Here is a 26,860-nt window from a genome sequence, read left to right on the forward strand (position 1 = left end):
TGTGTGTTGGGATTTCATCTGTTCATGTGGGAAATGGGAGACGTGTCAATAATTCATAATCCATAGTCCTAGATAAATCTGAGCCCACCTCTCTCACTCTATAAAGAAACAAAGCAGATCCAGGGCAGGTGCCGCTTACACTCGTCCTCATCTGAAATTCATTTTGATTGTCTCCATGCAACATTGATGAGGATTCCTCGGCCGCGTGTTTGTACAGGCTACGAGTTGAATCATTTATGTCGTGCGAGGCGTGCGCTGCCCACCTGCTGGTTCGCTGGCGGGAGATGGAAATGCATACCTAGAGTAACCGCTGGAGGAGGGGGGGGGGAGTGATCAGGGTCAAAACAAGGCAGAGTGGGAGAGACATCAGTCATTGGAATAGGGAGTGATGGAGGGTCGAGTTACAGCGGTAATGGAGGAGAGGGGAAGTCTCCTATCAACGCTCTCGTGCTGCAAATTCTATTTCCACCGCGCGCTGTGATCAATCCACACCGAGCGCTCTAATGGGACTAGGACCGATCACACTTATTTCCCTTTGAGTCAAAATCCTGGAAAGTGACGTGGATTCATTTTGCCGTCGCTAACTGGAGCGGAGGAATGATGAACTCCGTGCACCGGGCGAGTTGATGATCGGCCTCAGCGCCTCGGTGCAAGTGACTCTAAGTGGATGAGAAGCAGAAAAAAAGAGAAATCAATACAGATGCATTCAGTTTCAGTGAAGCAACAAAATATTCATCCGCCAGAGCTGTTTGTCAAAGTCTGTTTCCAGGTGTCGGGGAGAGGGGGAAGACTCTGTGACTCTGTGAGAGGTGTGATGCTGGAAAGACGTTATGTTACTGCTCCTCCTATCAATCAAGGGAATTAAGAAGAGGTGCATTGTGGGTAATGGCGGCACCAGGAAGAGAGAACTGCACCAATTTTGACCTTTTACAATCTATAACTGCTGCAGTTTATCAATGAACAGAACATTCATCCTGTAGTATTTTGACATAGAAAGGTTTTTACTTGAATTGGTTTCAATAACTTTCTGTCATTTAATGAATTAAATAATTGAGAGAATGAGCTGCAGCTTCATCCATCGTGCTTCAACCAGAGCAGTGGTGTTGAATAACTTCACCAGCTCCCCCTAGAAGGTCATCGTAGAATCATGACGCTTCTCATACTACCCGATATTTTGAATGTATTTATTTTTCCTATCCAAATTATCGGTGAAAATTCAGAGCCACAGATCCGCCGAATGTTGGGGGGGCCACAGGAACCAACCGACCAACCAACCCACGGCTTCACCACTCCCCGTTCGTGGCCCCGAGCCAATCAGCTCTCCCTCTCGTGCTGTGAGACCAATCTGTATCCTGTGCTGACTCAGATCGTCCCTGGTCACGTCTCTGTGCAAAAAACCAAACCTGGTGGTCAAATAACTGAAAGATGAACATTCATTTAACACAGTGTCATTCTATTCTTCAGTGATCCCATGAAATTGCAAAAACCTTCAGTGTTTGGACGAATCAGAGTCGAGACGGAGCTCGAACGGGCTGAGAGACAAAAAACTATTTCAGTTACATAACGCACACAAATCTGCTTTTTGTTTTTGTTTGGAGAGCCGTGCTTATATGGCAGTGGCGGTTTTATCTCCTCTTTTTGGTTATTTATTTGTCTCTTGCCGGTCAGCGTGCACCTGGAGACCGCAGCGCCAACGGACATGTGGGCGTCTGCCAGTGCCAGCTCGGTGCGGGCAGGTTTCATTTCAGGGCCACAGCGGGCGAGAGGGGAGATCATGGCAATGCCCAGAGAGAGAGAGAGAGAGAGAGGGGGGGGGGGGGGGGGGTTGCAGATACACTCAGAGAGAAACAGAACTAGAGGAAGGGGGACAGTTAGCCTGGGTGAGTGGATTATGGGATGTGGGGGAAGGAGGGAGAGGCTCTGTCCTCTGTCCTCTGTCCTCTGTCCTCGGCTGTTACTCTGGTCCAAAACCAAAACACTAGTGTCTACACACACAACCTAACGGCAGCAGTGAAAGAACAGCGTCCTCCTGGTGGAGACTTCTTGCCAATTTGGCTTTAGTGCCAGATGGCGATGGGCTGGTGACTCAGAAAAACATGAGCGACATCAGAATTCTACAGCAACACCTTCGTACTCACAAGCATTTCACTGGTTTAACAGAAAATGAAACCATTAGACGCTCAAAGTGGGTTCACCTCACTGTTTTGAGATCAGATAACATGTAGGTTCTTGCTTTCTCAGCTTCTGCTCCTTTGACAAAATAGACAGAGACAAAACCAAAACACAGAAATGCACTGACTGCTTTTCTCTTGATGGGAAAGACGTCTTCTCTCTTCTCCCTCGATAATTCAACCAATCATCTGCCAAGGATTTTTTTCCAAGCAGTTTCCGACCGAGCACTCAAAGATGATTATTTAAAAAAAAACATCAGATGCCTCAGATCAATGTGGTGTGGGGGGGGCAATAATCACGGGCCGATTACTCATCCATCCATCCATCTATTATGTATACAGCTTATGCTTCGAGGGTCATTGTGTGTGTGTGTGTCGGGAGGGGGGGGGCTGGAACCAATCTCAGCTGACATTGGGCGCGAGTCGGGGATCACCCGACAGGTCGCTGGTGTATCGATTAGTCAATACTGGGAAATGATCCAGGACCAGCAGTCAAATTAAAACAGTCCACCCTTTGAGATTTAGTCCTTTTGATTTTGTGTGTTTGTGAAAAACAGGACGCATCCCTATTTGACTCACAGATTTCAGATCCCATACGCAGAGAGAATAACAGCAGAGTCCCAAAACCAGGAGCTTGACTTTCATCTAAACTGCTTACAAAAGTACAAACAGCTTATTAGAACAAAACGAAAAAGAGAACACGTGTATGAGAAGCATTTTAACTCTGGGCTCTTTCTGAGTAACTTTGTCTTTGCCGGGAACACGTTACGACTTTGTTCGTGTGTTGGTTGTGATTGTGTGTGAAATGTTCCACTAGAGCTGCAGCTGTGTGAGTCAGCCTGCCCACACGTTGTGTTGTGGACTGGGTTGTGTACGGGTTACTGTGTTTCCAAGGCCCTTGTGAGAGTGGGATGCTGTGTCATGTCATGGGACCCTTATCAGTGGGGGGGGGGGGGGGGGGATTAGAATCCAGTTCAACCTATTCACACTTTCGCCCTTGCTGTCTCTGTACCCGCAGGACTACACGTTGACCATGTACTTCCAGCAGTACTGGAGGGACAAGCGTCTCGCCTACGTGGGAATCCCTCTCAACTTGACCCTGGACAACCGAGTGGCCGACCAGCTCTGGGTCCCCGACACGTACTTCCTCAACGACAAGAAGTCGTTTGTCCACGGAGTCACGGTGAAGAACCGAATGATCCGTCTGCATCCCGACGGGACCGTTCTCTACGGCCTCAGGTAACCACTTCTCTGAGCTGCAACCTCATTATTTACAGTGTAGGAAGGATGATACTATATATTTATTATGGATCAACCTCAGAGCATCGTGTTATTATTGTATAGTTATAGCCTGATCTATATTTCCCTTACAGGGCTCCATCAAGCTGCACAGTTGCAGTAGTTGATATGTTCCTTCATTATAACCAACTCGGGCGCTGCAGTTTATTTTGAAATCCACAAACAACGTCCTGCTCGCTTTAAAACCAAATGTATGTTAATCCGCTACTGAAAATAGTCCCTGACGAATGTGGTGTTTCTCACTGTTTCTGTGATATTTGCTGAAAACGACAGAACACAGGTGTTTTATTGACATTACCATTTTTTAAACATGAAACTATATATTTGTGATGCATTTAAAACCAAATTGCAAGAGGTTGAAAGACAAAGAAACTCCTGAATGAAGGTTTTAAGTTTTATGAGCAGAGGCACTTGATAAACAGCAAAACATTTGACAAAATCTGAGCCATACTCGTACTTGTGCAGAGCAGAATTTTGATATATTGGACTTCTTTGATATTGCTTTTGAGGAAAAAGCGACTGCGTTGATGATATAAATAGTCAATGGCCCAGCCCTAAATAACTTCAGCCTCATCCTTTGATTCACGTCTGAAAACTCACTCCAGGAGTAATTATTGGACATGATGCTCGATGCTGCGTCACAATCCAGTTGTTTGTTCGAGGAGCTAATCCTCAATTTCTGGGCCGTGCAAATGAGCCACAGTCGCCACAGCAGGCAACAAAGTGAGTCTCAGGGTCAAAGTGTTCTCAGATGTTTCCCAGTGTGGAGATAACTCTGTGTGTTTAAAGCTCCATTACACACGGCAGCACTGCGGCGGCCCGGGCGGAGAATTTGGCAATTTCTCTTCCGCTGCAGCCAGAGGATTATGTGCGATGCTCAAGGGCACCTCGGCAGTGGGTTTGCTTAAAAACAGGGAAGGTTCAATCCTGAACAGTTTGGAAGGTGCGTTAATGTGGAGCTGCTGTTTGTGTATTTGTGTGGTAGAGCTGTTATTTTTCAGTTCCCATTGATCTTTGCTGGTTCAGAAGATTCAGTGTGATCATGAATATGGAAGCTTGCTTTGAATTATTAGACTGCAGAGATAAAGAGAGAGAGAGAGAGAGAGAGAGAAGTTTGCGCGGCCCGTGTGCGTCCCTACATGTGTGCTTGCATGCATGTGTTGTGTTGATACTTAACAGTCATGCAGCCGTGCTTGCTTATGCAACCGGAGTTCACAGCACTTAGCCTCGCGGGCTACTTATAGACCTCTTGATGCTTTCAGCAGATCAGAGCGAGATGTGTGACGTGGTGTTTGTGATATGAAGCCTTATGTAAATGTGTCAGGTGAGGCTGGATACACATTCCTATCATGTGTAATACAAACGTATGTGTGTTTAACTAATGATTAGTTTAACTAAACAAAATGTAAACATTTACTTAATATAGTGACTGAAAGGGCAGAAGCTATAGATCTTCCTCCTGATTCCTCAATCGTCTGTGTCTGTCTGTGGATGCAGATCTCTGATACGAATACAAATTGAATAGAAAAGAATCACTTCCCGTTCGGCACTTTGTCGCTGTAATGCTTTATAATGCTTTTATTTTTAAATAGCCGATATGCAATGTATGAAAGAATAGGAGAGAAAGTTAAGAAAATATCTTTTTACGATTTGAAATCTGAAATATGGTACTAACACCTTGACGTGTGTTTCAATGCAGCTCAGAATGAATAAGTGAAGCCGGCCTCCATCTCAATAACCTGATAATATAACAAGTTGTTTCATATAATGTAACATGTAAACTGCGTTGTGTCACTGTACGGTTTCATAGAGTTTGTGTAACCTCAGCTGTATAAGAACTCCCGGCTCCGCAGCCTCATCAGAGTCTGAGGCTGAACATCCTGTGGCCTCCTGCCAAGCAGCCGGCTCCTAATCAGGCCAGACTTTGACTAAATCATTCAGAATATGCATTTCACTTTGCTGCTTATTTTAAACTGTCTGCAGCCGATTGAGCTCAGACGTCCGATCGACGGAGGGATTCCTCCTCACGACCGAGTGCCGTCACCTCAACGCTTTAATCCAACTTCATTTAAACGCTCCAGAGAAAGTGATTCCTCCTCGCCCCCCCCCCCCCCCCCCGTCCACCATCTTCTCTCCGATACACTTTGTAAATCAAGTCCCGAGTCTGAAATAGATTCTCTCCGGCTCCCCCTCTCTTACCCCGTTCCTGTCATCTCTCTGCAGGATAACGACCACGGCGGCGTGCATGATGGATCTCAGGAGGTATCCCCTGGACGAGCAGAACTGCACCCTGGAGATCGAGAGCTGTGAGTAGAGAGGCCTCAGGAAACTGACAGGGTTCCAGTTTGAGTGACCCTGGATTCATTATTTTGTTTCAAGTGTTGTGGCGTTTGTTTTAAACATGTGTGGGGGGGGGGGGGGGGGGGTGTTTCCTGTATATGACGAGTCACAGACCTGCTTGTTATCTGCTCACCTTTTTTATCAGGGCCCTGGCTGCCGCTGGCAATCTAAGATCTTTTTAAGATTTGTTTTAATTAAAAGAATTGGAATCTAATGGAATAATAAAAGTGAAGCGAGAGCTGGCAACGACAGACGAAAGATTTCTGAGATTTTTTCCCAAACTATTGTGTGAACTGAAATGAACCCGTTAACGAGTTGACTTTCAAAGCAACGTCTGCTTCTTGGAAACGACTTCAAACGATTTTTTTATGTCTTCCCAAATGTCAGTGCATGGATGCTCAGCAACACTGAATATCTCGGTCTCCAGTGTTGCTCAGACAGATGGTTACACCTTGGTGTGTGTGTGTGTCTCTGTGTGTGTTTGTGTGCGTGCAGATGGCTACACCACGGACGACATTGAGTTCTACTGGAAAGGAGGTGAGACGGCTGTGACGGGGGTGACGCGAATCGAGCTGCCTCAGTTCTCCATCGTCGACTACAAGCTGGTGTCCAGAAACGTGGTCTTTTCCACAGGTAAACACTGCACCGCCACGGGTTGTGTTGTGTTGTGTGTCTTTCTCCAGCCTTCACACTCGACACTCCCTTTATGGACAATGCACAACAGGACGACGAGTGCGTGTTACATTTCAGATGATGTTGCTCACATCACATCAAGCGCTGGCCTGTTTTCAAGCTTATTATTTAATCCATTTCTGCTGCAAACCTTTTTGGTGCCAAAGCTGTTGATCTTTACTCCTCAGAGTCATGGTTGTGTTTGTCGGAGCTTCTAATTGGGTTGATTTGAGGGAAACACACGGTCTTTGAAGTTTCTCCCCAAGTGTCTCCGCTACACGCCGTAAACGCTGTGATATACACGGTAAATCTCGTCCGTGTCACGGCAGCTCTTGACCTTTCGAGAGGGGATCTGGGAACTAATGGTTGTTCTTTCTGGTGATTTCATGCTGACGTGTAAAGGGGCTCCGATCGATTCAGTCAGTCAATACAAGCAGTGTCAGAGGAGCAGGTTGATCTTTAATGGACACAATGTTTTTGCACATCAAGTTTAGTTTCTCACATGAAATAGTCTTTAACCTCTTTGCAATCACCGTCATACGTAATAGAGATTATGTTTTCATCTGCTTGTATTTGACAGTTAGTTAACAGCTAGTTTCGAGTGTGGTTGGATTAGATTTGAAAAAAAACAAAAAACGACTATCATTACATTATTTAATTTAAACAGTCCCCTTTCTAAATCTCCAGTCAAGCCACATAAATATAGATATCTGAATCTATAGATATAAGAGATATAAAATGCCAGATTTCTTGTGGAAATGTAAAAACTGACCACTGATATAGAAATATGAAAAACAGTTCCTGGATCTGTCTCTTTCCCCAAAGGACATGGGAAAGAGACGTCCCGGGGGGGTAAAAAGGCAACAACTAAAAAAATGATCTCCTGTGAGATCACGTTAACTGTTTTAACTTTGGAATAAAGTTGCATCTTCACACATATTCACAATAGTTTGCCTTTTTAAATGGAAAATTAATTTGTCGTCTCAATAAGTCGGTTATTAATGCAATTCAAATAAGTTTACACCTTCAAAATAAAAGCATTTGATGTGTCAGTTACATGATAAAATACATAAATCTAACTCCTTGAAACGACTTGAAAACAAAGCCCACAGTGGTTTCGATGCCCTGCAGCAGATGATCCTCCAAACCCCCTCGTGAATATTCATCGATGAAACAACGAAGCAAACAAACCAACAAGAGAAAAAGGTTCAGGCTGCGAGTAAATGTTCAGACGTCGGCGTCGTCATTAACTGTCGTTGAGAAACACATCAATCAGTTTCATTTATAGGCTCACAACTAAGCTTCTTCTTCCCAGTGATTCCATCTCTCATGGCAATTAACTAGAAGACAGGGCAACACCTTCCGGCGATTTGTTGTGTTACTGTACAAGAAAATAAAAAAAATATATGTGCTCTGTCGTATTTCCCGTTGCTGTTTTGACGATGTGTCGACGCGAGGGTGTTTAATATATTCCATGAACTTTGGTGTTTATGTGCAGGCTCTATAATTAATGGGGATTTTTATGTGCACATCCCAGATAGAGAACTTTAGAGACGCTCCCTAACCAAGTGCCATTTAATCTGGTCAGCGGAGACGCATTCAGAGAGGAAGCTTCTCCGCAGCCGGGGCAGGGAAATAAAAAGCTCTGTGACATTTAGCGATGGCGTAATTCCTCACACAAGTCCAGCCACGCCCAGTCCAACCAGGACACATCTCCATCCCACTAGTGTCTGAGTCACAGCACCAGACATCTCATTGTCTTCCACCTCATTCTGTGTCTTCATCTCAGAACGTTGCTGCACTGCTTCCTCCATCTTTCCCTGTAAACACTGCACATGTCTCCACGTTCATCTGCGAATCTCCCAGTTCACTCGCTTGCTGGAAGCGGTGCACGTCCCCAGTGGGTGGTGACAGTTAAACTTCAGTGTCCAGCTCCGGTGCTCTTGGCAGCATGTGTGAGGAGTGTCAAAGGCTCCCCCCTCCCCCCCCCATGCCGGATAATGACCAGTTTCCTCCGCCACCCGTCGGCTTTACTTTCGCTTCGTTCCCCTCCACCGCCTCTCCTCCCCCCAGTACACATGCCCCAGCACCAGTAAGTCTTGTAAGAGGTGTGGTTGGATGCCAATTATCCTGCTCTCTGACAGAAAAACAGCCCAGGATCTGTGGCATTAGATATTCATGCGCTATGAGGCCCACAACATTAATTATTCTTCTCCAAGCACACATCCAAACACTGCCTGAGCATGTACATACAGTGAGAATGTATGACTAGTCCTCACGGCTACATTAAGTTTATCGATGTTTAAGTGTGTGTTAGTGGTCGAATGCGATGATTAAGGTCGTAAATATTCAATAGAATCCATATTTCATGTATATTTGACAGACCGGGCCTTGAGATTGTCCCCCCCCCCATTTGTTCGGATCCTGAAAACATGTAATATTTCATTAACAGCTTTTGAAAATAGCCCTGAAAGTAAAAAACAGTCTTTAACTAGTGCAGCTCTGAAACTCGTTATTCTGCCTCAAAGCTCTTCTTCTTCTTCTTCTTCTTCTTCTTCTTCTCTCTACATGTATATGATGTATATATAGATATTTTGCTCAAATGTTTTTGGTGCTGCTGCAAGGAAGTGTCAAGGGGAACTGTTTTTTAATGGGGAGGCGATCCCTAAGTACCTGCAAAGTACAAACCAGTGACAGACTTATGTCATCTTTGTGATTGCACAGAAAAAACTCGCCATTTTTATCCCATAGAAGTGCGAGGCTTCTTCTGGCTCACACCCCCGGTCTACATCAGGTGAGGCCATCTCGACTGTGACCCTCCTGCCATGAGAAGGACAGAGGAGACAGCCGACCTCCTCTCTTTCTCCTCGAACTCCCATCGTGCCACCGTCGCCATCGAATCAACTTTCCAATCCCCCCCCCCCCCCTCCTGTCCCCTCTCCTCCTCGGCCTCGCACATGGTGTTCCTCCCACTCACAGATGTTGTTTGGTGTAGCAGTTACAGCCGGTACAGTTCGACGCCCACGCTCGAGCGAAACCTCGGCCTCCTCGTTTTTCTCAAACCACGATCGCAGAAAGGGAGACGGCCTCGGTGTTGAGGCTGATCGGGAGTCGCCGATAAGGAGCCATCGCGTAGAGGTTAATGGGATATTTTAAGACCGGCGACAATCTGTTCCAATATTTGCTGCAATGAAGCGTATGTTCAGCGTGTGGCAAGTTTCTTCACGGCTGCCAGAACTATGAGCCAAATATAGGAGGATCATCAAATGTGCTAAATAAAACATGAGTGTGTAAACCTTCCTAGCTTCACGATAGATTGGTTTATCACAAATCTGATGTCATTTACACAAAACATTCATTCACGAACTAGAATGTCACTCAACATCGGTAAGTTTAAACATTTCTTTCAACAAAATCCATGAATTATTCTCTGAGAAATGAATAAAAGTGTAAAAAAATCCATCTATCCTAACTTGAGTTAACTAAATATAACTTTTAACTAACTACACAAAGTTATCAAGACACAAGGAGGGGCAGGTGATACAACAGGAAGTTATGAAGTCAAGGTGCAAATACAAAGAATAGTCAAAATTCTATTAAATAAAAAAATGAGGACATAAAAAGACACAAAGTCAATTTGTGTGTCACATTTCAACAATAATTAAAAGTGCTTAACCTAAAAATTAAAAAGGCATCATGACAAATTAAACATAAAACGTTAGAAAAAAGAGAAATTACTCATAAGTGCGGAATTATTAAGACATCAGTAATTATTTGATGTCATAAAAGGCAGAGAAGCGAGTCGCTGCAGTGGAGGATGAAAAGTGAACGCTGCTTCTCCCTGTTTGGTTCTGACTCTTGGGGCCAAACTGAAGGGATGTGAACAGTATTCCCACAACAGCTCATAACAGAATCTTCAAAAGTAAGAGACGGAGGCAGAATCCTGACATCTCGTGTGATGCTGTTATATTTATATCTTCCACAGCAGGTCACAGTGATGCTCGACACAAACTGTAAAACAGGTGGAGAGACGGTTCAGTTATAAATATCTAGTTTTCAGGTCAGGACAATACAGTAATACAGCGTGGAGCTTTTGTTCTTACCCCTTGTTTCACCTGAAAGAGACACGTTAGAGATTTGTTGTAATATCTGTAATGTTTCCCTCAGTCATAGGCTCGTTTCCCACTGATCCAACGCGAGACGTCACAGTGAATCTACACGTCCCCCTTTAAATGTAAATCCGTGTCTCAGTCAGTCAATAGCAGTTACACCAGATAACAGCGTTTGACGAACGGCCGTGTTTCACCAGAACATGCTGTGATTTTATGAGCTCTGAATGTTAAATGGCACCGTGTTATTTCAGAGTGACTCTCGATCGAGCTCCACACGCGGCGCAGTCAATCGGACCCACGCTCGCCACAAGTAGCTTTGGCTGAAACCCACAGCTCGTAAATTGCAGCCTAATGCCCCCCCCCCCCCCCCCCCGCTTCTCTCCTCCGATCTGAACCGAAAATGGAAAAAACAGCCAAGAATATTGGGAGTAACGAACCGTAGATTCAATCCACGAGGAGACGTCGGCTGCAGAGCCTGACGAGAAATCCAACCGCGGCCATTACAGCGGCGTGTCACGCACACGCACGTGAACAGTTATCACATTCCGAGTCATGGGATAGCGATGGGGAGAAATGCTTCCTCACAGCAAATCACGTTTAGGAATATTGTTCTGTGTTCCTGAGTGGTGAAGCATGGGAGGCACATCTATTAAGCTTTCATTCCCACTGTGGGGTCGAATCCCAGCGAATCATGCCGTGAATTCTGAGACGTGGAGAAGTGATGAATCAAAATGTGCTGATATCTTTAGCACCAGCGTGAATATTGTGTCCCATCGATGTGAAACGGGGCTACAGGCCTGTGTGTGTGTGAGCGAGAGAGGGAGGGAGGGAGGGGGGGGGGGGGGGATAGAGTCTGTATGTTTTTAAGCTAGTGATAGGGATGCCTGTTGCCATGGCAATAAAATCCAACCCATGCTGTCCGAGTTGTCATGGAAACTGAAACAAAAACACGAGGTGTCCCTGGGTGCTCCTCGGAGAACCGCACGTTCGATGCTGGTCCTATAGAACTCTGACATCCTGCCGCCCCTCTCTCCCCCCAGGTGCCTACCCTCGACTGTCTCTGAGCTTCAAGCTGAAGAGGAACATCGGCTACTTCATCCTGCAGACCTACATGCCGTCCATCCTGATCACCATCCTCTCCTGGGTCTCCTTCTGGATCAACTATGACGCGTCGGCGGCCCGAGTGGCTCTAGGTAAGAGGCGGCCGTTCAGATGCAGGTATTTGTTTTTATCTGATGAGGTCGGGGACCAGAGGGAGCCGGGAGCTCTTCTCCCCCCCCCCCCCCCCCCCCCTCACTGATGGATCCCCAGAAGCGACGCAGAGAGACTGGGCTCCTTCTTCTGATTGTGGGATTAGCTGGAAATTGGTGGGGCCGAATGTAAATGGGTTTGAAGCACATTTCCATTATGTCTGCGCGACCTTGACTGGGCCCTAACTGGGTCATACCTCACGCCTGTAGCTGCTGTGGTCACGGAGAAGCCTGCAGGAGCTATAAATACACCACATCCCTAATGAGCGTCATTTCCAGTCCTTATTGCGGCGGGCCTGTGTGGGAGCCAGGGCCCACTCACTGCAGGGCTCCTGTGAGCAGTAAACAAGGCAGAGACGGACGCTGCTCGGTGCTCAGATCCCACTGCAGCTCCAGTTCGTCTCCTGCGAAGTGTTGACTGGTTCCAGACGACTTATCAGGCAGGAGCAATAATCATAATGTGAGGCTGACTTGATAACGACCCCCTAAAACCAGAAGGTTGAAGCTTTAATTCCTCGGCCTCCGAGTCATTGGATTGTTCTTCTGTTGATTGATTGTCTTGCTTATATTGTAATTGGGTTTTAAAAAGTGCTAAAAGCCTCCAAACAAAGTTTTCTATCATACGTGCCAAGGAGGGAACAGAAGGTTTGACAGGTAACCTACAGTTTTTGTTGGTTAATTAATGAGTGAAATAATAAATTATACTAATAACATAACCAACTAACATTTAGAGACCTCTGCCCCTGAAGTGCCCTTTGCTTCAATCATAGAGGTTAGACGGAGCTCACATTATCAGATTCCCTTCGGGGACTAAAACAGAAGATTGTCTCCAAACTGGCTCAGATACAATCATTCATTCACCTATGAATATAAATACACACGGTCCAGTGCGTGTCAGGTGGTTTGTGGTGGAGTCTCAGGGGCCCCGGCAGTGAATCATGGCCCCGGGGGAGCGTCTCAGGCTGGTGTCCGTCCGTGCCAATTAACTGCTGCTTTGATCATCTTCACGTGGACAGGTAATGGAACAGTAACGACCTCAATACGTCAAAATACTTTTTGTAAAACACGCCGTGATCCATCACCTGTCTGCCACCCTGTTATCCACAGGAGCACAAAGCTTATTAGAGCCTGGAATGGATCCACGTGCACTGACTTTAATTTGTTTTACATCCCCCTTAATTTGCCATGAACTGGTTTGGTTTCATTTGTTCAGGCATGCATGCAATATGTGGCAATTACAGTAGTGTGTTTGTGTGTGTGTATTTACTAGTGGATGCACACGTGTGCAATATCTGGCGTGTGCCTCCTCAGCTTGGAGGCAACGAAGGGTTCATTCACTCCTCCTGATGGATCGTTAGGAACACTTCACCTTTATAGTGCATGGGAATGTGTCTGTGTGTCTGTGTGTATGGGGGGGGGGGTAAGAGCAGTGTAATGATCAGGGAGAAATCAATTGGAGGAGGCAGCAGGAAAACAATTGAGTTGTTTGAAGGAAAATCTCATTTTCCTGAGCAGTTGAGAAGGATTGTTAAGTTCCGCAGTCACGCCCTCTGTTCATAACCATCTTATATGAAGAGCGGGGTGTGGGCATTAGCTGTAATCGGTGTGGGAGCCCAGTCTGCCTAATGGTGGACTCAGGAGTTGGGAGTGGGGCTCACTGGGCGTTATTCCAGGCCTATGGAAACTCGTTTTTCTCAATCAGTGACTCCCAAAATGATAAATGTGAGAAACGCTTCGCATGCTAACGAGTTAGCTGACAAATTTGTGGCGCCTGCAGGTGATGAATGGAGGCGTCCAATCACCACGGCTCTGAGTTACCTCCCGGGCCGAGGCCAATGCAGCTACCCCATCGCTGGCCACCCTTTATTGCATCCTGCATGATACCTCGTCCTCTTTATGATGTTGGGCCGTGTTGCTAATGGCCTATTGGCTTGTGATTAGAGGAGATTTGATTGCTGTGCGCCTTTGTTGCTGCTGTTGAGGTGGAAAAGACTCAAGGGGGGAGGGGATGGAAAGAAGAGGGGCAGAGGTAGAGGAATGTGGGGAGAGGATGATAACAGTAGGATGAGACAGAGAGAGAGAGGGCAAGAGAGACGGAAAAAGACAGAGAGTGAGAGAAACCCTGTAAACTATATTTCTCCCCAGAGAGTGAAATGACTGGAGGGAGGCCCGTGACGAGCGCGCGGCGTCTTGATTAAATTGTCCGAAAAGGGAGCGAGGGAGGGGATGAGGAATGGATGGAGGGAGGGAGGGAGGGAGGGAGCAAAGGACAGAGAGTAATGGCACAGCGGAGAGAACACCTATAAAGAACAAGGCTGTCGTTAAGCAGAGGGAGAGGACGGGGCAGCGACGCACAACCTGTGCGGTCGAGCTAATTCACATTCACACCCTCTGACAACACACATACATTCACACACATGAGCGCGGTTAGCCTTGTAATGTGCCAGTAAATCACAGCAAGGGCTGCGGTGACCTTAGCCCCAGCCCCTGTCTCTATACTGTACACACACACACACACACACACACACACACACACACACACACACGCACACACACACGCACACACACACACACACACACACTCATACACACACACACACATTACCCAGCTACTGATAGGCTCCATTTATTTCCAACGCAGACAGATACATTTCAGTGGAGATATATCTGCCACATACGTGTAATGAGACCAAACGTGGAGTTGATGTGTTGCAGGTCATGGGTTTGCATGACCGTGGTGACACGTATGAGCATTGGCTGCCACATGTGATTTGCACAGTGGCCCTGAAAAATACACGGCACCTAACACACTCGATACAGGACACATGACTTATAGGGTACATGCATGTTTCCTGTCTTTGTGTATTTGTTGTCTTTCTGTTTTCGTCTTGTGTTTGTGTATTTCCTTGTGTTGTCTGTACTCTGTGGTGTGTCTCTGCGTTTGCTCGTCCTGACACATTTCCCTCACATCCTGTCAGTCTGGTGCGGAGGTTGTGTTGTCAGTCACTCACGTGTTGTGCGTTCTCCTCAGTCGCAGTGCGCCGCTTGCTCAAGGCCACGGGCACAAACCTGCAGCAAATTCAATTTCCCTCTCATCTGTGTGTAATTTCTTTGCGAGTCTCACTTAGCATCTCTTTCTGTCACGCTGGAGGTATGAAGGTGGCTGATGGCCGACACCCAGCCTCTCCAGTACCTCATTGGCCAGGTTACTAAGAGCTGGGGGGGGGAGACGCATGCAGCAGTGTTCTAATGAGTTACTCCTGCTCGATGACCATGGGGCAGTCGCTGGTTCCAACGCAGACCTCTGAAGCCGAGATGACGTGCTCACCTGGTGGAATAAGAGCAAACATGAAAGAGATCAGAACATTGTTTTATAACGCCCCCCCCCCCCCCCCCCCCCCACACACACACACACTCTCTTTCTCTCTCTGACTCTTTTAATCCCACAGCAACATCATTCATTTTTTCTCCTCACTGGGTCAATCTTCCTGTTAACCGGCGGAGGAGCCACAGAACAAACACGTTTTCTATAGAAAGAATAAAAATCCCTGTTTCTATAGTAACACCTCAGACATCTGTTGGAGTTTCTCCTCCGACGTGACCTTCAGGTTCCTGAGGAGATGAAGCATCTGCTCAGACGCTGGAGAAACCAGTTTAGAGTGCTTCACGCTCTGACAGGTTTCTCACTAAGTAGTCCCCAGGTTTACCGTCCAGGATGAACATGTAGGAAAATCAAAAACTTGAGTTTATCCTATAAATGAAGCTGAATGGAATAAACCAGGTAGAAGTGTTCTTCTGTTTGAGAAACGAGGACATGGATTCTAACCCGTGGTCTGCTCCTCCTCACAGGCATCACCACGGTGCTCACCATGACCACCATCAACACCCACTTGAGGGAGACGCTGCCCAAGATCCCGTACGTCAAGGCCATCGACATGTACCTGATGGGCTGCTTCGTCATGGTCTTCCTCGCCCTGCTGGAGTACGCCTTCGTCAACTACATCTTCTTCGGGCGGGGCCCTCAGATGCAGAAGAAGCTGGCGGAGAAGGCAGAGAAGGCCAACAACGAGCGGGCGGCCAAGTACGATGCCGCAAGGGTGAGTCGGGACAATCTGTTTGAACGTGAAGCTGATGAGAAGTGTCCGTGGGTGGATGGAGTGAAGATAATCAATAGATAAACAACAGGGTCAAGTTCAGAATGTGGAGCTTGTTGTTATTGATTCCTGTCGAAATGTTCTTTGCCTGTAGGAGACATGTTGAATGAAGGATGACTCTGGTTTGAATGTTTCAGAACATTTCTTCATCTTAACCCTTTTCCATCAGCAGAAGTCACAACAGGAAAATGTTCGACTTAATGAAACTTGATTGAAGGTTATTTTTAGGCACTTGTTTCCGCCCCGGAGCCAAACATCTGTCGGTTCTCAGGTTGGTTCTCCCCCCACTTGTGGCTGAATATCTCTATCTCCTCAGGAGGCAGGTTGTAGGACCGCGTCCCTTAAACGCTCCAATCAGGTTAAAGGTCTTCGCCACTCACGCTCGGTGAGTTGTCTGTTCAGTGGGACTCTCCGACCTCCTCGAGTCAACTCTGCCATTGCCATTCGCCGACATGGATGTTTTCCTTTTTTATTTGATTTTCGATTTTCTTTTTGCCTTAATGCAAAACTCTTCTCCATCCATGCAATGAGTCAGGCGACAACAGACATCTCCATGACGCCGAGTTTCCATCTGGACTTTTCTTCCACCGCATTGAAACGACCTCATGCTCGATTCCTCCGTGGTGAACGTTGCAGATCCGAGCCTGCTGCTCCTCTCAGGGCTGAATGCATGCTGTCTGTGGATCCTCATTGAAATCATCTCCACCAGCCACATCTCATGTCAGGACGCTGTGAACCAGTCGGAGCGGGTGCAGACGTCCCCCGGGATTAAGTCTGAAATAGATTTAGTGTCTCATCTAGAGAACGTCCTCTAGATGCAAAGTTCTCCATTTGCATGAACGAACGCCATCGACCATTGCTGTTGATTTGCTTTGTGGTGCACACATCACTGGCATGGAGTGTGACACTGTGTGGGTTCCATTCAAGTGTTGAAGTGGGGGGGGCTTAATGCTTATATTGCTGCAGTCAAGGGAAAAACTGGAACTTTACTTTACCTCCGGTGACCTGTACTAATTATACCACTATATTCTTAAATGGTCTACTTGATTAGCACTAGGACTGATTGTCAGTGGACCAGTGTGTCATATCAAACACAAGTTGGGCCTGAAGCTGCTCCACTGGTCCACATGAGCTTTTCAATCCAGAAGAAAACAGGTTTCCTAGTGACGAGGTAAAGAATCGACAAGTAGTCGTAACTGCAATTTTCATGTCATATAATCGAATCCGGAGCAAAAGCCAAGCATTCCATCTTTGGAGCGTTAGATGAAAGAATGAAATTTAAAACACTGGATGGAAAAAGAGGCACCAGGCCTCTGGTCATAGACCTGTAAAGGCAGACTGTGCGTCCGGCATTTTAATGACTAGTAGACAGCCAGATGAAAAGAGGGCTCGGACCCCTCATAGCCCTGAGCCTGTTCCCAGCACGCCCCTCCAGTTATTCTACCAGGATGACGTCCACATCTCATTACCCCAAGTGCCTTAAAAATTACCCTAGATTCCTCTTTAGCTCTTTCCTTTTCTTTGCACTAAATGATTTTAATTTCCACCGTCCATTCAGGCGGAGCCACACGGCCACGGGAATGTCCTGCTCACCACCCTGGAGATCCACAACGAGGTGGGGTCCGGCGAGATCACCACCAGCCTGGCGGACATTAGGAACTCTCAGTCCATGGTGCAGCTGGACAGCACGGCCTCCACGCACATCCAGTACCGGAAGCCGAGCGGCGGCGGCAACGGGCCACGCTCCGGCAGCCGCCCCTCTCTGGACCGGGCTGCGGCGATGAAGCGCAGCCGCCTGCGCAGACGGTCCTCGCAGCTGAAAATCAAAATCCCCGACCTGACGGATGTAAACGCCATCGACCGCTGGTCACGAATCATCTTCCCCTCCGTCTTCTCACTGTTCAACCTCGTGTACTGGCTCTACTATGTGTGATTGGACCGTTTTCGTTGAGGTGTTTGGTGTCGTTTGATTTTTATTTTCATTTTGTTTGAGTTTCTTCCTTTTTCTGTTGCTTTTATACACGATGGAATATGTGTGGAATTTGTAGAGTTAAAAGACTGAAGCAGCACAAGGCAAAACAAAACAGAGACCGGGAGAGACGCCCGAGTTTTGGACCAAGTTCTCGTCGAAGTTGTTTTTATATTTGAAGTCATTGAATCCTTAGTATGGAGGTGTTTTTATTTTCTGAAGTATGTACTGTAACTGGGACTTGTGACCATTTCCCAACACTCTCCCGCTCAGTAACGTGTAAATAGACAGATACAAAGCCAGCAAGTGAGTGAACGACACAGTGTTTGCAAAAAGAAAAGCCAAACGAAGGAGGAACACAGTCGATGCAAGGAGTTTTCTAATCACAAAAAAAAAACTTTATACAACACAGCAGGTCGGATGAGTGCGAACAATTTGTAAAACTTCATTAGCCAAACTAACGTACGGACGTTTGACCGGTACCCTATGCACTCTTAATGCATGCACCACAGTGGAACAGTAATGGCACAACTTTGACTCTGTCGATGTGTATTTGTTTATAGCGCTGATAATATATAATATACTTGCTATTGACTTTATCGTTGATCTGGGAAACCTTTACACAAACGCGCTCATTTAAAGGGGAGGACGTCGCCGCCCTCTGTTCAGGACGACCGGGACTCAGGTTGGGCGATTTTGGCTATTTTGGCCTCTTGTCACTGAAATATCCTATTTTTATTTGCTTTTCGTAATTTGATACGTAGATTTAAAGAAAGAGAAGAAGCACAAATACGAGTTAAAACTGCCATTTTTCACTTCTAACTTCTCGCAACAACAGAATTGCACTCAAATTTCTCAACTTCCTCAAACTTACTTTTCAAACAACTGCCAAGGGCCTTTTGGGCGACACGGTTACTCAACCCATGAAATATGATAGTATTTTTGTACTCTGCGTCTTCAGGTATTCATTTGACTTCTTGTTTTCTGTTGCTCGATACTAACTCTGCTGCGACGACGGGGCGGAGGAATGAAAACCCCATTGTTTTTGTAAATAAGTACATAGGTGTGTATATACATATACTGTGTGTGTATTACCCAAAATGAAAAGGATCAAATATGAAGAGTTTATGTTGACGATGAACTGTCAGACTATGTAGTGCAGATACAGAAAAAGAGGTGAGGACTAAACCAGGGGTCGGTTTTGTTTTTGAGGATCAGCCGGGCACTGAGTTTCTCCTCAAACGTTGAAGTTCCACTCTGGAAACTGTGCGTACGTTCAATTCCGCATCTGTATTGTCCGCTCGGCAGCAAGTCACGCGAAGGGATTTCACTGATTCAGCAGCCGGACCAGACGCTGACTTCCAGGCGCACACACACACTAGCATTGAATGTATCAGTTCCATTCTTCAGGGAGAGGATAATGAGCCATGGTCATCATTTCTCCATCAGAATGTAACACGCCCATTCTTGCGTTGAGAGCGATGTAGGAATCGAGGTGTATGGCCGGTGCTCCATATACACGAGTGTGTGCATGTGCATGTATGTTTGAGAGCGAAGGGGAACGGACAGGGCGTGGGCAGACTGTTTGTTTCGAGGCCGCTTGCTGGACTATGGACCAACGTTGGCGTATAACAGTTTAGTGGATTGAAGTAGCTCTCCTCTTACGTCAACCTGTGCCATTCCACCCGAGGCTGCAGAGCAAGCAACCAGTTCACGGACGATGATGTAAATCTGTCACAGATCCACGACACACTGTAATTTGTCCAAGAATACAGGAAGACAAAAGGCTGGTTGTTGGTTCACACAAGAGTCACTGACTGTCAGAGTTTGGACCAATTTAACTTTGAAAAGAAAAGTTGTGAAGTGTTTTGTGTAAAGTCTGATATATGACTAAGAGCTGAATGTATTGTACTTGGATTGTTGCTGCATCGCAAATGCAATGTCCTTTGTGGAAACAGGATTGACCTCAACCCTGATTAATATAGGGCTCCAGTTGATTCCACGGTCAAGTGACCCCGAGTGCGTCGCTGGCTCCTTGTCCCGTTTTCTACCGTGTAGATTCGGGCAAAGTGCAAAATCCACCTGGCTTCGACAAAAAAAGAAAGTTCTAAATAAATAAACACCTTTATATAACAAACAAAAACTAGGAAGGCCATCGTTTAAGCACATGTAAATCTATACTCTGTTAACAAAATCACAATCCCTTCTCCTGTTTTGTAAGAAAACAAAACCCATCGGTACGGATTGCAAAACAGTGGCCCCGGTATATTTGCCCTCTGCTGACCTTTGAGGGGCTTTTAGCATCTCTGAAAAGATGTTCACCCGAGACAAGAATGACTCCACTTTAGTTTTATGTGCAAAGAAATTCGTGACCCCACGAATTCAAGTCTCGCACCCAGTTTGTCCAAGAGGACGGAAGCTGCTCTGAGTAGTTGGGAGGTGAACGTTCGGACCTACAAAATGTCCAAACAGCAGAAAAAGCTTCAGTGTCGTGTACATAAAATATAAAAAGACAGATTGATGGAAAACTGGAGCTAGAAAATGGCCGCGTCATAGCGCAAGTCACCCACTGTCCTTGGTTTACTGGTTTGCTTTGACTCCTGTATGGAGACTGAAAGCAAGTATCTGCAGTTGATCTCTTTTTATTTATGACCAAACTACATGGTGCAGGTGAATGGTCAAAGAGGAAGCCACCGATCCAAACTCTGGATACTTGTTTATCATGCATGCAACTACGATTTGTCCCCAAAAAAAAAAGAAGACATTTTGCAAGCGTACTTGTACGAGAGCTGCCGACTGCTCGTTGTAGAGACGACATGATGCCATGCGAGCCTACGTTAAAAAGAAAAACACAAAAAAAAGACTTCAGGTGTTGTATGGCCTTGGTCCCATAATGGAATGTGAAATGTTCTGTGCTGCCACAAAATGTACTTAGGCTTAGATTTATACTGTATATCTCTGTATGTTTCTCTTCCTTTTTCAATAGATTATCATGTTAAACCATCAATAAAGGATATACATTGTACACAGTGTATTTGATGTTGTGTGCATGCACGACACGCCACAAACATATGCATGTAGATAGCAAGATGAAGTGCCGTAAAATATACATCAGTTTAATACAGTCTGAGAAAGTTGTGTGAGTGCAGTACTTCCCCGGATCCAGAGAGAAGGATGAAGTGGTCATCGTTAGCTGTGAAGTTCAGTCCACAAAGTTTCCCTCTGTGGCTGCTGAGGAACAAAGTAACAACAAAGTGTGCAGGTTGTTTCCAGTTAAGACGGCCTTGCACCTCTCTTACACTGTTTTGACATATAGTCCATTGGAAACGCTCCCCGAGGTTTAGATTCCATTCCCAGCAGCGGTGCTCCAGATGAAGAGGCTGAGCTCCCAGTGCCATCGAGCTGTCGAATGGAAGCTGAGAAGGAAGACGTCCAATGTCCTTCATGGAAGATGTTTGCACCAATCACTAGAGAAACAAGTGGATCTGAGGTGAGAGGAAGCTGTACCCATCAGACTGTAATGTGAATATACCAAAAAAACAAAACGTGACAGCCAGTGATCAGAACCAGGTCATTTGAATGAGGTCAGAACCGAGGGACACACACACACACACACACACAGTAACACAGAGACAGAAACAAGGAAGGCGTACTATTGTAACTGTGGATGTTTGGTGTAAAAAGTTAGAGCTCCAAAATTCTCCATTGTAATAATTTCAGAAACTGGTCTTCTAACGTGACTTCATGACAGTTCAGACGCTTCCATTGAACTGATAACACTGTTGATAATCCTGCTAATACAATGACACATAGTTACTCCTGATGCAATAGTCATTTTTAATGCAAGTTAATGAAAATACAAGATTAAAGTGTCATGTCCTACTATTTCATATTTAGTCTCATTCCACACTGTCAGTTTTATGACACGCACTAAACTGTGACATTTTTATCTGAATGTGGGGGGGGGGGCATAACACACCATGAATGTTGAATGATATTTCCAATGCCATATATTGGATTTATTATGACACTAGTGATAAAAATCACATCTGGCTTTATTACTAGTGTTATGCTTTATTAATGATATATATTCTATTGACAGTGTTTGATAAGTGTTTCTAAGATATTGTTGTTAGTAAATGTTGTTAGACATTTCTATATAATATAATTGTTCCAGAACTACGAAAACGGTGAATGTTTGTATAGAAAGCATAAAAAGGACAAATGTATATTTCACCTTGGCCAGTGATGGACGTGCTGACGTGCGGAGGGGCAGCGTGCTGCGTCACTTCCGGGTTTGAAATGTTTGTATACGATCTCCCGCGGCTCCTCGTGTGTCCTCCACAGATGGAACTGAACCATCCTGCTCATCGTCTGAGGCGGGTTTCGAACCATTGTCACTTTGTTGACACGCGTAGTCTGGTGCTGGTTTAGCAGCTGGAGCTTCTGTCACGCCTCCTTTACTCTGGTGGTTAATTAAATTAGATTCTGTGACTGAAGAACGAAGAACCAGGCTGAAGGTTTGACGTCATTTGTTGTGAATCTGTCAAGTTTCTTTATAATAAGTATTGTTTCAGAAGATCCTTGAGTGGAAACAGTTGTGAAACGAAACTTGTCTTGTCAGCGTTTTTTATTGAAATATTTAATAGCACCAAGTTGTAGATGCTTTAGAGAAAAGCACCTGAGTTTGTCTACTGAGTACTTTAAAGTTGAGGTAAAGACAGTGGAGGACATCCCGAACAAGAGTGAAAGTTCTTCATCAACTTTAAAGGATTTTTTAGAAATGTTCCTAATACATAAGTCAGTATTCAGTGTTATGAAAAAGATAGCTGACTTTCCCCTTAATATTGTAAAGAAAACAAACATAAAATACTTTAGTTTATTGTACTTGTTAATGTCTTGATTATAAAGCAAATCAAATTTAAGAATAAGTGACATCAAACTGTCAGCATTTGCGTTTTTGATTCAAAGTTAACTCCCACACTAGTTGATAAGTTTGTTCATAGAACAGCAGTGTCATTGTGAACAATTGACTGAAGAGATTAGCTCGGTGGAGTTATCAACAGATAAATGATAAAGCAGCTGAAATGCCAGAAGCTCCAGTTCATCATTAATATGAGAAAATGAGAAGGATCCCAGGTTCCTGTTGAGCCCTGTAGCCAGGCTGACACAGAGAGTCTCAGCTTGACTGATCCATCTGTTCCTTCAACTCTGAGGAGCAGGGATTGACAGGGATGTCGCCCCCATGGAGTCTGGTTCTGGAGGTTTGTTCCACCTAATGAAAATGGAGGAGTCAATGTGTTGAACGTGGAGTTCTGATATGAAATCCTAGCAGGTGATGTCCTCCCAACTGTTGTGAGTGTTAGAAAGAATTTATTTATCATCCCTTATGGCATATATAATGATGGGGGTTACTAGTATATTCCCATGTAAAACACTATGTGAATATATATATAAAATAGCTTTTCATTCACTATGTCTAAATTAATGTGTTGTGTGCTGCAGATTCAGAGTTGACGTCGCTGTAGGAGGACGATGAAGGCACAACTATTGTCGTCAATGCGGGTGAGAACATTTCCAGAAAACGACGACAACAATGATCTAAACTTCAATGTACAATACTAGTGCTGGGCCTATTACAAATGTGTTTGCCTGGAGCTGTTTGTAACCCAGTCCTTGTCATTGATAAATGTGTTTATCCAATGTGTTTAGTCAAAGTTGTTCATGAAATGAAACAGAAGTTGTCTGTGTTTATAGACAAGTTTGACTGACTCAGCACGATAACATTAAAATCCTTGTGGTTACTTTGAAGAGAACTTTCGAAAAAGGAAGTGATTGTGAGTGTTGTCACGTTGAATTTAATTGGAGCACGTGTCCAAAGTGAACAATGAACTCTCTGTGAGCTGTAATAAAGCACATGACAAGTGTGAAGCTGAAGATATGAACAGTGGTTAGAAGGAAAGTTGTTAATATCAAGGGGGAAGTAAGTAGTGCAGTACTTGTCATTGAAATGGATGTTTATTGAATATCTTTTATTAATGTTTTTATAGTGAGAGACATGAGGCCCAGAGCCGGACTGGATGTGGGAGAAACCAGACTTCAGTACGACAGAGGTACATGCGACTCCCAACACTACATTTGTACTGCACCGCACTCGTCTTGCAGCTGGCGTTAGTACCTGAAGATAATATATAGTAAAAATCAAGACAAGATGAAGTAAAAGAAAGACATATTGTAGACGACATACTCAGTATACTGATGTGTGTGAGATGAAGTATGAAGGATTTATTATATGGGCTGTCGCTTTCATTTACAAACACACGTATTTGAATGCAGCCGTCAGTGAGACTTTATTGAGTGATGTCTTGGTTTTAGAGGGTCCAGTGTTCATGTTTGGAAGATGAGTCAACAATGCATTTAGTGAAAGCACAATCATCATGAAGAAAGGCCATTAGCAAGTAGTTGCTGTTGACAGGCACTTAAATATGAAGATTAGCCATTTTTTGGTTTTGGTTTCAACATTGAATAAATACTTCAATATTTTAGATGATGTATGAGAGTTCCTGTTGGATAACGTTAAAATCAATGTGAACAAGTGAAGTATTGTTGAATTGTGAGCCTTGTGTGAAAAGTGGTTTCATTGAGACTGATGTTTCCCAGGTAACCCTGTCACCACTAGCACTGTGTGATCAGGATGTCAATTCCTGAGGTGAGTCCTTTTACATTACTAACGTTTTGTATTGATGTACTTTCATCAGTTGTTCATTAGGGCCTCTGTAGTCTTTGTGTCGTCAGCCCCACTGATGTTTAAAGTTGATGCTTTTATTTGCAAGTGTGTGATTGGCTGAGAGAAGTGTTGGTGTAATACAGTTGGTGGAGGAAAGAAGAGCACGTGTGCCTGTGCTTGTGTCACTGGATGTTCCTGTTAGAGAACAGCAGAGTTTGCACCAGTAGGTGGTGGAGTCGAGTCTCTTGTGAAGGAACGTGTGACTGAGTTTGTCATGTTGATGATCAGCTGGTGTAAAGAGTGTCAGTCAATAAAGAGTTTAGATAATATAGTGTGCTGGAACAGTGACTGCAGCATTTCAGACAAATGTCAATGTAGTTTAGTGTAAAAAAGAAGAAGTGTTAACCTTAGTCTTGTGCTTATCATATTTTTAACAATAAAGTAACATGTGCCTAAATTATTTGAATCACTTTTCAGATGCCACTGTTGTGATTATTATACCTTAGGTGGGATGAAATCAAATGTTGTGGTTTTGTGCATTAAATAAATGTGGCTGTAAGAAAAGTGCAGCACCCTTCAAAAGAAGGGAGCAGATAGGTTTTGTAAGTGTCCTTAAAGTAGTTACTACAAATTTGGAAGTGTGAGTATTAAATAAATAAAGTAAATGAATGCAAATAAATTTGTCAGATTGCAGCTAAGGATATGGAGTTGTTGACAGTGTAGAAGTGAGAGAAATGGACACTTCTGCAACATGAATGAAGACAACATTTGTGTTTGATAAAAGTCTTTATTATGAATATAGTAACAGTACAAACACAAAAACAATCTAAGGGTACTTACCAACTATGTGTGTGTGTGTGTGTGTTTTCCAAATGGTGGCTGGCCAGTATGAAGACAAAAGAGCACTTTGAATGGTCCCACCATGTGGTTGAGGGCGAAGCTCGAGTATGAAGTGCGTAACTTAACTAACAGGAGCGTTCAAATCGGTTGTTAGCGAATGTCCCAGTAAATCCACTAAAGGTCTAAATTTCACATGAATAAGAATTGATCAGTCATTTGTGTAGCTACGTAGAACTATCAAGCCCAGTTGTGTAGCCAGTTAATGAAGAGGGATCCTTTTTGTTGTGCTTCTGTGATGATTGAGCTCTGGTGTTACCTCTGTCTTCCTGGAGAGGTGAGTGGAAATGAAACCAAGCTCATAAAAGCATGGTGACATCATTGGTCACGTGAGTTAATCAGTGTGTAATTGTGTGACTATAGACTGCAGGTGGCGAAGAGAGGATTGAACCAATCGCAAGCCTAGCTGCCTCATCACCTGCAGTTGTGGGATTGGCAGGAGCAACCTCAGTTGCCATAAAGGCCAGGTAGGATTTGAAGCGTCAGCCTCAGGTCTGGGTTCGGCCCGTCCGATGAAGACCCGGAGAATGAAGACTTGGCAGTCGGCCATGGCAGTCCGCTGGGGAAGGCACAGTAGGGCACACACAGGAGATGCTCTTTGGAGGCCCTTGTTCTGTCTAACAATACTAAATTCTCAGACATGTGGCCTAACCATTGTTCTGCTCTGCCGGGTAAGTAGAGAAAATAGTCATTTCTTGGCCCTACTGCGTCTTGAACACCTTCAACCAAACCCTATTGTCTTACTCCTCCGCACATGTGCTTGTCTGACTCGGTGTTGGCCTGCCAAACGAGCTGATCCAGTTTCATAAAGGCGGGGACCTACTCTTCCCCTTTTTCCAAAGCAAAAACCTCTTTGGATCAAATAAAACTTGTCCGTCTTTTGCACCCTTCCAACAACCACTTCTCATTGTCAAATTGGCTTCCCAATTACCTTCTGAGCCTGTTCACCTGCTCCCAACCTCCTCATTAACACTTCCCTGTCAACTGGCTTTTTTAACTAACTCACTTAAAGAGCCAAAAGTCAACACTTTCCTCAAGTCCTGTCTCTGTTCTTCCACAGCTACACAAAGGACATCCAACTAATCCTCTCTTTTCCCCTCAAATACAGGTTCCAGCAGCTGTCTCTGCCTGTCAGACCGACTCTCGACGTGGAACCTTCACAAGACCAAACTCCTTGATAGGATCTTTGGAATCCACTTGGACTTACTTGACTCTTGATGTTCTGCCAAATGTCATGTACCGTGTACATTAAAATTCTGCACGATCTCA

The 26,860-nt window shown here is 45.0% G+C and overlaps 1 protein-coding gene and 1 long non-coding RNA gene across 7 annotated transcripts in view; both read left to right on the forward strand.

The window, feature by feature from the left end:
- Nucleotides 1-20,977, forward strand: part of LOC133933674 (gamma-aminobutyric acid receptor subunit beta-3-like) — a 49,098-nt gene extending 28,121 nt beyond the window's left edge. For 2 of the 4 annotated variants that reach the window (XM_062380848.1, XM_062380850.1), the window contains 7 exons: nt 3,190-3,410; nt 5,694-5,776; nt 6,306-6,443; nt 11,635-11,787; nt 15,694-15,941; nt 16,315-16,383; nt 17,557-20,977. In XM_062380848.1, coding sequence (XP_062236832.1) covers nt 3,190-3,410; nt 5,694-5,776; nt 6,306-6,443; nt 11,635-11,787; nt 15,694-15,941; nt 16,315-16,383; nt 17,557-17,931 — 1,287 coding nt within the window. In that variant the 3' untranslated portion in view covers nt 17,932-20,977. The remainder of the gene's footprint in view (nt 1-3,189; nt 3,411-5,693; nt 5,777-6,305; nt 6,444-11,634; nt 11,788-15,693; nt 15,942-16,314; nt 16,384-17,556) is intronic. The other 2 variants (XM_062380849.1, XM_062380851.1) reach the window with 1 other exon arrangement.
- A 1,299-nt stretch (nt 20,978-22,276) lies between these two features.
- LOC133933853 (uncharacterized) lies at nt 22,277-26,860 on the forward strand. 3 transcript variants are annotated; one of them, XR_009912107.1, is made up of 6 exons: nt 22,277-22,487; nt 23,473-23,532; nt 24,018-24,080; nt 24,628-24,676; nt 25,955-26,262; nt 26,700-26,860. It is a non-coding gene; the product is annotated as an uncharacterized LOC133933853 (long non-coding RNA). The 3 variants fall into 3 exon arrangements; XR_009912108.1 differs by lacking the exon at nt 22,277-22,487 and adding an exon at nt 22,498-23,231; XR_009912109.1 differs by lacking the exon at nt 24,628-24,676.

The sequence above is a fragment of the Platichthys flesus genome, chromosome 22 (assembly GCF_949316205.1).
Source record: "Platichthys flesus chromosome 22, fPlaFle2.1, whole genome shotgun sequence".
Classification (NCBI taxonomy): Eukaryota; Metazoa; Chordata; class Actinopteri; order Pleuronectiformes; family Pleuronectidae; genus Platichthys; species Platichthys flesus.